Source organism: Nematolebias whitei, chromosome 11 (assembly GCF_014905685.2).
Source record: "Nematolebias whitei isolate Nwh7 chromosome 11, NemWhi1, whole genome shotgun sequence".
Taxonomy (NCBI): Eukaryota; Metazoa; Chordata; class Actinopteri; order Cyprinodontiformes; family Rivulidae; genus Nematolebias; species Nematolebias whitei.
In genome coordinates this window covers 29,112,308-29,124,644 of record NC_056508.1, presented here as the reverse complement: position 1 = coordinate 29,124,644, position 12,337 = coordinate 29,112,308, and the positions used below count along the sequence as shown (strand labels likewise).

Below are 12,337 nucleotides of genomic sequence, written 5' to 3'. Positions count from 1 at the left end.
TGAATTGCTCACGTTTGTACAAGTTCACATCTGGCCAGGAATTTGCTGTAAAATATTAAGTAAATACAAAATACTTTAATAAACAGTTGTTTCTGAAGCCTGTCGCCTCTAAGTGTGGGGTTATTCATAAGAGAAAGTGATTGTGAATAAAATGGGAAATCTGCTGAATCGTGAAAGGGTAATTCAGATTAATGGTGTTCTCATAATCAGCAGATGTAAGCAGATGTTTTAAAGTTTCACTTTGAACACGTTTTAACGAAAGAGTCGGCTTAAGTCTCTCTCTCTCTCTCTCTCTCTCTCTCTCTTTCTGTGTGTGTGTGTGTGTGTGTGTGTGTGTGTGATCTCAGATCCTCTACAGAACTTTGTGATCTTCCCCAGAAATCCAAAGCCACAAATTAAGTTTAAAAAGTTTAATCATTTGTCTTTTCTAGTGTGATCTAAATGTAGATGGCAGCTGGTAGACAACATGTCTTTAAGGGAAGATGACAGGAACCCTTTTAGTTGTAAAACAGCCCATCATTTTGCACATTATTATTAGTTTTCCTGACAGTACAACAATTATCTGTACATCTATACATAAAACGTGATTCTAATATTTGTTTAATGTGGCCAGGTTGTATAAAAGATTTTGGTGATATTTTCAACACTAACAGACAAATACATGCGGCTTTGCTTGTATTTAGCAAATTAGTCATGCATTTTTTGATCATGGGTTGGTGGATGGTCAGTGTTGCCTCATAGCTAGAATACTGCAGGTCTGACTCCCAGCAGAGGCTTTTCAGTTGCATTAAGTGTAGAAGTACCCATGCATACACGTGTTTCCTCCAGTTTCCTCCATCAGTCCAAAAACATGCATGTTATTAGCGACTGTAATTTAGCCCCAGATGAGAGTGAGTGGTTCTGTGCTCGTTAGCCTCTGGGACTGCTGACCTGTCCAGGTTGTACCCCCACCTCTCATCCACTGATTTCTAGAGATGAGCAAGAACTTCCTGCAGACGTGAACAGGTCTAAGCAGCTAAAGAAGCTAGAGGAATGATGAATTTTCTTATCATGCTTGTCATTTTTTCTTAAAATCTATACAATTACTCAACCTTTTTCAATGAATTTCAAATAGTCTCTATTCCATTAGTCTTTCAGTTAAAATATATTTATTAAAACAGTCAGTAGGTCATTAAGGTTTTTGTTCATTGACATTAATTAAAGAAAGTTCTTATGTTTTAAGGTAACTTTTAAAACAACACATATCAAGCCTGTACAACCAGTAATTTTACCGTGTGCAGAAGTAGTAGCTTTTTGTCTTAATTTCATGACTGAGTGCAGTGAAACACAGTTTTGTTCCAAATTATATTATTCAAGAGAACCATTTGTGCAGAGATATTTAGAAACTTCTTATTTTTCCACATAATTTGTGGTGTTTTTTTACGAGCCAGCAGATGAGGCTGAATATCCTGCCAGTGAGCAAATTAAATTATTGTATCCCTCCCTTTTTTACCCCTTTAACTTTTACTGGTTTGGAAAAAACCTTCTTCAAGAATGACATTTTATTTTCCAGAATGTTCGACTTCCTATTCATGCATTTTAGCAAAGCTTGTTGCTTCAGATGATGTTGTGGATCTTCAGGAGGGGTGGGCAAATTCTGCTTTATCATGTTCAACTTTTAGAATAGATGTCTATTCAGAATTCTGTTGATCTGCTTTTGTAAAACTCTCCACATCTGATTTTGATGACACAATCTTCATTTGCTCGCTCAGTTTATGAAATATTCTAGGGGCGTAATGTAAGCCAGACACAAGACAAAGAGGAGGGTCATTCATATTCATTCATGTGACAACCCTTCTGTCTAACTTTGGCTTTTAGTGTCTTCGTGTCTCGACTGTTATCCTCTTTGCTTCTTCTATCTCAAACTCGGCTGTGGAACTTTCCATCATCTCGTTAATGATGAAGCACTCTCATGCATCTTTAAGCACTTGACAGGAATCTTCCCCTGTGAAGTTTCAGCTTGTTCATCACACAAAGTTCAACACAAGAACTGTAAACCTTTGTAACTGTCAGCTGTCACTGGTTTGTTTCATGTGTTATTTCTTCTTCTTTAGCCATTGACTAGAACATTTTATTCTGCCCTTATTATGCATCATATTTTTAAGTGGCTGGATTCAGCCTTGGACATAAGGTAAAAAGCTTTGTATTCAGGTCAGAGAGCTGCTGAAACAGAGCCAGCAGAGGGGACCACAGGGAAGACCCATAACTTGCTGAAAGTATTATATACTCTCTTTGGGAAAGTATTGTATACTCTCTTTGGGAAAGTACTGTATACTCTCTTTGGCCTGGGATGTCCTCGGGACCCCCCCAGATGAACTAAATGTTCCTGGGAAAAGGAATGCCCTTGCTTTTCTGCTTGACCTGCTACCTTTGTGACTTGAACACAAATAAGCAAATTAAATTAATAGATTAATGAAAATAAATGTTTGCTGTTTTTCCTTTTGAGGCCTGTGTAAAAATCTTAATATTGCTGAAGAAATGTGGAAACATTTGAAACTGAACAATATCTACGTTATTTTTTTGTATGCGTGTTTCACAGATTTTTTTTTTTTTTTACTCACCACCTACTATTTTTGTACTTATAATACATCCCAGGGTTTACAGTCCATTACCACAGACTAGGTAGCGTGTGAACTCACAGCTCTTGTTTCTTCTTAAGCGTCATTCACCCCTCCTTTCTCTCCTTTCATTTACAGCTCTGTTTCACTCACTGACCTCGGATGCTCCTTGTTTTTGTGGCCATACCACAGCATTTAAACGTTTAGCCTTGGCTATACATTTAAAGGGTTGGTTATCTTTTTTGAAAAATAAAACATAACCTGATACAACAAATGCACTATAGTTAAATGGCAAAGGTAAAAAACGATGAGTCATCTGTTGCAGTTCAACAGCATTCAGTCTGTTGAAGATATTTGTGTTTTCAACATTGAACAAGTTGTAATGTGACAATAAAATTCAGCTCCAAAGTTCCCTGAATGTTTTGATTTGCATTGCTAATAAGTCTTTTCTTTAAAAAAAAAGTTGTTAAGATGGTATAATTGCATTCTGCTGCTGCTAGATAAACCTTCATGTGTGATATCTTGCAAATATGATAACCTTAGCCTTAACTTATAAATAGCTGTCATAGCTGAATATGAACTACTAAAATAAGTTGTTTTGATCTAATTTTATATATCTTATCTTGCTAGTATTTTAGACATTTTTGTAATTCATACCTGAAATATATGAACTCCAAAACAACAGTTTTAGTCCAGGACAAGAGTTCTATTTTCCTGGATAAAGAGCAGAAAGCATGGAGTGTGTTACTAACCATCTATTCCAGTTAAATTTAAGAATCCTATTTGCTGAGATGAATCAAAAGACCTTCCAATATGTGTCCCATGCTCATTCTGTCTTTTTCAATGAGATGTGAGGTTGTTATAGATGCCAAATGTGCTTCGATTATACTCTAAAAGTAGGGTCTGAATAGTTTTGTAATGGAGGAAGTATTCCTTATTGCCCTCTACCTTATTTAACAATGTTACAAAAATCTTGCATGATCTACAAGTACTTGAAACATGTGATGGAAATGACTCTTAAATGCTACCACACTATATTTTACCTTGTCATCTGTAATCCACGAAATGTTGTTGATTTTCCATTCGGGGCTTTGGTGTGTAGACTCTTTTTAAAATGTTAAGATAAGTCTGATAAACAATAAAGTTTAAAAGAACACCCGCTTCGAATGTTATCAGCCATTAAATGGACGTTATTAGTTGTTATCATTTCCATAGGTTGCTTTCAGACTGTCCCTCCTGGTACATTTTTATCGCTGATAATAGGGTCAGGTGGTTAGGTTAAGGGTCAAGGGTCAGAGGGTTAAGTTTATGGTCCGTGCTCAAGGTCAGGTGTAAGATTAGGTTTAGGAAAAGGGTTAAATAAAGCTAACAAAAAAAATGTGGTTTTAGATGTGGGCAAAGCTGCATTTTAACAGCAAAAAGAACACACCTGGGACAGTCTGAACGCAACTTATGGGGATGATAACAACTAATAACGTCCATTTAATGGGCTGACAACATTCAAAGCCACTGAAAAGAACCTAAAATGGTTGTAATAGTTTCTACTTGCACCATGTCTGTACAGTACTGTATTGTGGTTATCTGACTCCATCTGAAGTGAGGGGTAAATGTCTGAGTAAAGGAAACAGTATCACTTTACCTGGATAGCATTTATAAATAGCAAACAGTTCCATGTGAACCAGTGACTGACACCTTGTTAGTGTCTGAAGGACTTACAGTAATAGGAGGGAATGCATGCTTTGTTCATGTGACCTCCTATCTTTGTGTCCATAGAGTGAAAGCAGAGACACTTTAATGAAACTAATGAGGAAATCTTATATAACCGAGGTGATTCTCTTACCTGAAGGGGATCACCAATGGAATGCAAGAATGGTAACACCAGTTCTCTTACTTCCTTTGTGTCTTTTACACAGACACACTTGCATCACTATGGGAAGAAATACTTTCTCATAACTTTCACATAAGTGTAAATGATGCAATAATAAAATAGTTAAATCTTATACTGCAGTAACATTCATGTATTTGTTTACAATTAAACCAAGGGTCTGAGCAGAAATACTTTTCTCTTTTAAAAGATTTGCAAGTGAGTAAAAGGACATTGAGGTTTTTGTTTATATTTATTTACCTTTATTTAATTAGATACATTCTATTGAGACCACATATCTCTTTTGCAAGACAGGTCATAGCCTAAAAGCAGTCTAACATGCACGTTTTTTTTAGATTGTAGTAGGAAACCGGAGTATCTAGAGAAAACACACAAATATGACTGACACACAAATGGAGAACATGCTCCACACAGAGAGAGCCCAGGTTCAAACAAGGGATTGAACTCAGGACCTTCGTGTTATGAGGCAACAGTGCTGACCACTGATCCCTGCAGCCATGATCTGAGCTGTTCAAATTAGCTAAACGACTATTTGTAATTAATATGGAAAGTTGTTTTCAACAAGAATACTGACAAGATCAGTAAATGAACTCATGCATGCTGTAAATGAACTCATTAAACATGCATGCTGCTTCATTGTAGTTCAGTTCAGTTTATTTATATAGTGCCAAGTTACAACAGAAGTCGTCTCAGAGCACTGAACAGAAACATTCAAACACATTATAATAGCCAATAAGTAAAAGTTATCTATCCAAGGAAGCCAGCAGATTGTGTTGAATATTCACTTCATCACATTTTAATGATGTTTAATTTTGGCTTTTGAATTGATTGAGACTTTTTGATATAAAATTTAAAAAAAATTTTTAGGAAATGTTTAACCCTTCTGAGACGATTGTCTGCCCTGTCTGTCTGCACCTCTCTGTATTTTTCCTCATCTTCACAGCTGATCCGAATCCCACTCATCCCAGGTGTCCCCTCTCTCCTCATTCGTAAAGCTTCTGTCTTATCACTCCCTTGGTGTCCGGGAATTATCATACCCATCTTACCGTGTCTATGGTCTGGTCTGCTCTCCTCTTTTTGTTAACGTAAGTTTTGCTGCCCCGTCAGCATTATGTTTTGTTTTTGTAAAATAAATCATTATTGTTTTACCTCTAGAGTCCTCCTGCCTCTGCTTGCACGTGGGCTCGACACTTAAAACACCAGACATGTCACCTTCAGCTTTTCACATCAAGTGTTAGCATTCATTTTCAGAAGGCAGAATATTTCACCTGTGTAGACTGCTGGGTTTAAAAATTCAGCACCTAACTGGAACCATGTCTTGATCTCCTTACAACTAGTTTGTCCTGGAGTAATTTTTGTACTTGGATCAATTTTGCATGCATCGAACTTCTAAGCAAATGTAGCATCTGCTTATTTATAATAACAAGTTATAGTTGCTATTAAAAATTACTCATGGACTTTTTAAAATTTATTTTTCAGCAACAGAAGCCTTTTCTAAAATGAGTTAAATTTATTAAAAACAAAGCAGCAAGTTGAAAATTAACTTGTAAAGCGTGTGCTACTCTACAATAGTCACAGAAATGATACATTTTTAATAACATAGGTTTCAGTACTGGTACTGGTGTGCTGGACAGAAAACATTCAAATGTTTGATTTTGACTTGAAGGCTTGACCGGTGAGCTTTAATTTCACATGTCACCATTAAGTTGTGTTACAGACTAGAAGTGAAATATGAAGCATACAACCTTTCTGAAGCTTCAGTCAATCTGTCATCATCCTCGATCTTGTAGGTTAAGATCTCTTTCAGCTATGAAAATAATTTCCTTCATCATTTTGCATCTGCATTTATTGCACATAATTATGTGAGCAATGCTTCACAAAGACCCAATAGATAAAATATGCTAATAGTCCATACTAAGTACCCAGTGAAGGACTGCCATGCCTTTGGTCTGGGCAAGGGACTATGATGCCAAAGGCACAATCTATTTATTGATCATTTAAAGAAAAAAAGAAAGCTGGTGCTCAAGCACAACACAAAAAATATAGTAACTGTTACTTTATAATTTTTTTTGCTGTCTGTATATTTTTTAACTTGATTGACAAACTGATAAGTTATTTCAGCATACCTGACAAGTTTAAAGTCTAATATTTTGACAACTGGCACAACCAGAAATAGAGGCATGGGTCCAAATACATGCTTAAATAACTATATATTTATAAATCAACACATCATTTGCATTCAACAGTTTATTTTGCCATAGGAAAACATGTAAACTTGAAGCATCCAACATATTTCATTGACACAGCATAAATTACATGTGTTTTATAAGTTGAATCATAGAACATGTTGGTCCACTGACCCCCTAGTCCTTTAACAGTTCCCTTTATTCCTTTTACTAACCCATTCATCTAAATACAAGCTACAGTTAATTATTTCAGTTTAGGTTTTCTTATATGACCATGGGAGGTTTTTTTTTTTTTTTTTTTTGAAAAGGCAAAAGGTAAAAAAAATGTACAAATATATATTTCTAATATGAGTCCAATGATCAAAGATTCAAATTTTTTGACCGGTGGTCTTCGATAAACCCTAGAAAGTTTCAAATTTATTTCAGATCAGAATGGAGTTCTTGGTTAGACTGCTTGTTAGGAAACTAACAAAGGCCCAACCAGAAACAGTGTCATGAAAAACACTGAAAAAAAAAAAAAATAGTGGACATAAGTGTTTAATAAATAAGGGTATTGTACTGAGATTGTGTATGGCAAATTGAAAACTAGACTGAAATCTTAAGTTAAGGCACTCTGCATCATGTGTTTGCAATGATTCAGACTCAAACAGACTGTATTAGAGAATTATGTTTAAAATCTCAGCAGAGAATAAATACATTAAACAGTAATATCTTTATCAATAAATAAACACTGCAGGGCTTAAAAAGAAACATTCTGCACAAATGAAAACATTTGTTTTTGTTGCAATTAGTCTCTTTTTAGGAACTTTTCCTTATTCTTATCCAATTGCACAACAATTTTGTCCCTTGCTACATTTAGAAGCCGCATTTATTAAAATGTTATGAGAAGGGCATAAATTATCTTATAACTGTCAGTTTCTTTGGTCCATTATAAATTAAAAACAAATAATGTGCACAGGAGACATACACGGTCAGCTCCCAACATGCTTCTATAAATATATACTACGTGATGATTAAATGAAATGGATTTTATCCAAAAAAGTTCAATCTGGTCCTCTGGACATTCAAAAAAACAAAAGCAAAACAAAGCAAAAGAAATCTAGAAACGTTTTGTCTCTCATCCAAGAGACTTCCTCAGTCTGAGGTGGTTTTGGTTGTCAGCAGCAAACTGGTTGATCCACTCTAAGAAGGTGCTATTTAAGAGACTGAGCTGAAAACAGCACCTCAGACTGAGGAAGTCTCTTGGATGAGAGACAAAACGTTTCTAGATTTCTTTTGCTTTGTTTTGCTTTTGTTTTTTTGAATGTCCAGAGGACCAGATTGAACTTTTTTGGATTTTTCTACCTGGATTATTGAGCATGCATCAGGATATGAAATGGATTTTAGTAGCAGTAGAAAGATCATTTCCATAAGCTACGTGATGCAATTTTAACCACATGACTGGCTTGTGACATTTGCTTGTGCTCTTTACCTTCAATTACATTTGACATTTTAAGAATACCTGAAACTTGTGATTTACGGTTGCAGAGATCACTGAGTCCTTCAGAAAATCACATTAGTAAAGAAAAAATACATCACATGAGTAGCGGCCAAGACAATAAGAGTAAGAACAAAGTTAAAAAGGATTTTTTTTTTAATGTTCAACAAGTATGTTTAAAGGATTAAATTCTGTGTTGATGCATCTGAATTCTAACTGCCTGTAAACCAGAAATAATAAATACATATGGTCACAGACTTTTGAGCATGATTGTGGTGAATCCACAAGTAAATCCATGTATTTCCATTGATCAAAACAAAAGAGGTAAATGTGGTACTCCTGTTTGTTATTATAAAACACATTTTCCACAGGAACAGTATTTCATTGATCCGTAAGACCATTCTTTGGATTTTACACCAGATAAATCCATCTCAGTGAAAAGTCTCTGTATTCATCTACAGTTGTTTGTCCTTCACTCTGCTAGATGCCATTGGCTTTATTGAGTGAAGTTTTGCTACTTCGCTTGTTACTTTCTTCAACCTCCAGTGCTTGCTGGAGAGCCTCTGCCATGGGAACCTTGTCCTCTGCTTCAGTCTCTCTGTGGTAGAAGTAGTTGAAGTTGGAAACAATGACAGGAACAGGCAAAGCAATTGTCAACACACCTGCAATGGCACATAAAGTGCCCACTACCTTACCCCCTAAGGTTATGGGACACATATCTCCATAACCTACAGTGGTCATGGTGACCACAGCCCACCAGAAACCATCAGGGATGCTGACAAACTGTGTTTTAGGGTCATCTACTTCAGCAAAGTAGATGGCACTGGAGAAGAGGATCACTCCAATGAAGAGGAAGAAGATGAGCAAACCAAGCTCCCTCATGCTGGCCTTCAAAGTCTGCCCTAAGATCTGCAGCCCCTTCGAGTGACGTGAGAGTTTGAAAATACGAAACACCCTGACTAGGCGGATGATACGTAAAATAGCCAAGGACATGTTCTGTCCTGAGCTCTCTTCTGGGGTTGTGGCCAATTCTGTGATCAAAGTTACAAAATAAGGGACGATAGATATAATATCAATGATGTTCATGAGGTTGTGGAAAAACTCCCTTTTGCTTGGACAGGCTACAAACCGAACACACAGCTCAAAAGCAAACCAAGCAATGCAGGCAGTCTCAATGAAGAAGAAAGGATCAGAAAAAGTTTTGAGCTTAGATGGAGATGCAGCATTGTGACCTCGTGATTGGTTGAAATGTTTTAAGGAGGGAACAACTGGATCAGAGTCGTCTCTGAATACTGGTAGCGTTTCCATGCAGAAAATAATAATGGATATGACAATAACAAGGACAGAGACGAGGGCTACACCACGTGCTGCATTGGAGCTCTCTGGGTACTCAAACAACAACCAGAACTGCCTGGATATGTCATTTTTAGGGAGTGGGATGTCAACATCTTTTATGAACCCTTCATCTTCTCTGAACTGTTCCATGGCCTCGCTCCCAAGCTCGTAGAATACAATTTCATCAGCAAACACATCAATGGGAACATTGGCAGGTCTTCTGATTTTACCCCCAGACTGGTAGTAATACAAGATCCCATCAAAGCTTGGTCGGTTCCGATCAAAAAAGTACTCATTCCTCATTGGATCAAAGTAGTCCATCCTCTTCAAAGGGTCCCCAAGAAGTGTTTCAGGAAACTGGTCCAATGTTTTAAGTTGTGTCTCAAAACGAAGGCCAGCAATATTGAAGATGATCTTCTGGTCTCCATCGTCCAAACCCCGTTTATCTCCAAACAAATCCTCATAAAACTCTTTAGTAAGCTGACTGAATATTGTCTCACTTTCCTTTCCCCCTTCACTGTTAAGCAGCATTTTCCAGTTAGAGATCATGCTGGCACAACTGCTGTGCCCCTTTCTGCTTGGGGATGGTATCATTGGGGAATGAGGTACTCCAAGTGTTTGTGATTGTGGAATGGGCGATGAAGAGGTGGATTCCCAGATGTAGGAGGGCAAAGGGCTGGGATGGGAGGGTGTAGAAGACAGCTGAGGAGCTCGTAGGAAGTAGTTGTCTGGGCTGTTGTGCTCTGGGGGCACATCTGCTGTGAGAGCCGTGGTCTCATCAGCAAAGGTGTCCACTTCATCCTCAAGGCTGCCATCAAGGTCCTCCAGGCTCTCAAAGTCAACCAAGGCCACATCCATGGCTGTAATTCAGCCAGTGTAAAGCCTTGGACTACGAGGTTAAGACAGTGACTCCAACAATAAAAGGATGGAAAGCTCAGTCACCAAAATGAGCAGCAGCATCAATGAGCCACAGCATTGAGTCTATGGTAAGACTCATGGGACAAACTGAAAGTCAGCTTTCTAGTTTCCAGTCAGCACCTACAGAAATAACAAACAAAAGAAAAAAAAAGAGAATTGGTGAGTTAATGTGTTTAAACCAAATTTTGTTTTCATTCTTGACTTTTGTTATTTGAAAGAGTTTTTGTTGTTATTAGTCCAAAAGTTTGGCAAATTCATTAAAGTGTTTTATAGTATGTCTACTTTAATTTGTCTTTTGATAATAATCCATATTCTGTACTTTGAATGTATTAAAAGACAATATGCCTTCATAATAATAATAACCTGAAGACAAAATGACAAATATATTTTAAATAAGATCAGATATTATTTAGCCAGACAAATGTTGGTTTATACAAAAACAGTGTTTTGTTTGATGTTTGCTACTTTCTCTTCTCACAGTTCCTGACATACAGTAACACACTGCCTACACAATGACAGACTGTAGAAACAATATTTGTTGTATTTCTATGACACAATGAAATGTTCTCCAAAAACTGGAATTTTCTCTTGCTCCTGCCTTCTACCTGACTTGCTCAATTTCTCTCTTTCACTCTGTTCCGTTCTAAAAACAAGTGTTGTTTAAGCAGTCATGATAGAATATGACTACTTGTTTAACATATATCACAGTTGTCACATTCTTTTCATTGTGTGATAGACAGAACAGCTTTGTTAATGATGACTAACAAAAGGAGTTTAATTACCCGTGTGTATGTGTGTAGGAATTGATCTGTCTTTATGTTGGCAAAAACTCAAAGTAATCACTGAGTGTACATTAACAACTTGGAGTCAAAACCATTTAAAATGGCTGCCACAGATAACCATTTTGGGGTTTTGAAAAAATAATTATAATAACTTTGTGAATTTTACAGATAATAAACTATAATTCGATCTAGTTGTAGCTGACAGTCTTTCACAATACATAGCTACAACTTGCGCAACATCTTTGCTTAAAACTTTGACATTTCGTCAATTCAGTGTTGTTTATGATCAAACATTCTCATAAACCACTTTACAGATTTTAATTAAACTCCCATGATGTAATCATTTGATGTACCATCTACCGGTACTACTGATTGTCTATTGTTGTCAATCCAATTTACGATCACCCACACACCTATTCAACCTTTGTCAACAAAAACTTTGCTATACTGCTGTCCGATGTACAGATATTGAGCCAAAGTTTTATGTAGTAGTAGCTGATAGTCATTCTCAGTACATAGTCTGAGCACCACCAGAGTTTGTAACATCACATGAGATTGCACATGTACAAGGATGGACTAAACAGTTATATCTCCACTCCTCATCACAAGATGATCTTAGTTCTGGCCAGGGGCAGTCCTTGCCTGTTTGCTACCCTGGGCAAATAATCCCTGGTTGCGCAGACATGCTTCGCCATGCCATATCATTTAGATTACCATGTACCATCACAGAAACCCAAGGCTTCTTTGGATCTACAGTAGTCCCTCGCTACTTTGCGGTTCATTTATTGTGGACTTGCGCTATCGCGGTTTTTCAAAATAAGATAGGACATGACACACAATTGGCTGATTGACGAATGAGCCGCACTTTCGGCACATAATTAAATTATTTTAAATTATTTAGCACCTGCTGCACCTTTGTGCAGCCCATAATGCAAGGTAAACTTCCTGCTGCAGCTGATCAGCTGTTCACTGCGCAGAGTGGAAAAGTGGGCGTGGCCAAGAGTGCTTGCAGGTGGCAAGGAGCTGAAATCATGACATTCTGTGCTCTTTTAGAGAGTTTAGAAACATTGTTTACAATATTGCAAGTGTTGGAAGGGTTTAAAACACCTTCACACATATATATATATATTTATATGTACATATATATATTATATATA

General features: G+C 36.9%; 1 protein-coding gene across 1 annotated transcript; it reads right to left on the bottom strand.

The window, feature by feature from the left end:
* Positions 1 to 8,625: 8,625 nt before the first annotated feature.
* On the bottom strand, positions 8,626 to 10,382 carry LOC119416920 (potassium voltage-gated channel subfamily A member 10). Its single transcript, XM_037684116.1, has one exon. The coding sequence runs from the start codon at positions 10,336 to 10,338 to the stop codon at positions 8,626 to 8,628; it is 1,713 nt and encodes a 570-aa protein (XP_037540044.1). The 5' UTR covers positions 10,339 to 10,382.
* Positions 10,383 to 12,337: the final 1,955 nt, after the last annotated feature.

Excerpts from the sequence above, each read along its gene's own strand:
- LOC119416920 (XM_037684116.1), bottom strand. The coding sequence starts at position 10,338 with ATGGATGTGGCCTTGGTTGACTTTGAGAGCCTGGAGGACCTTGATGGC.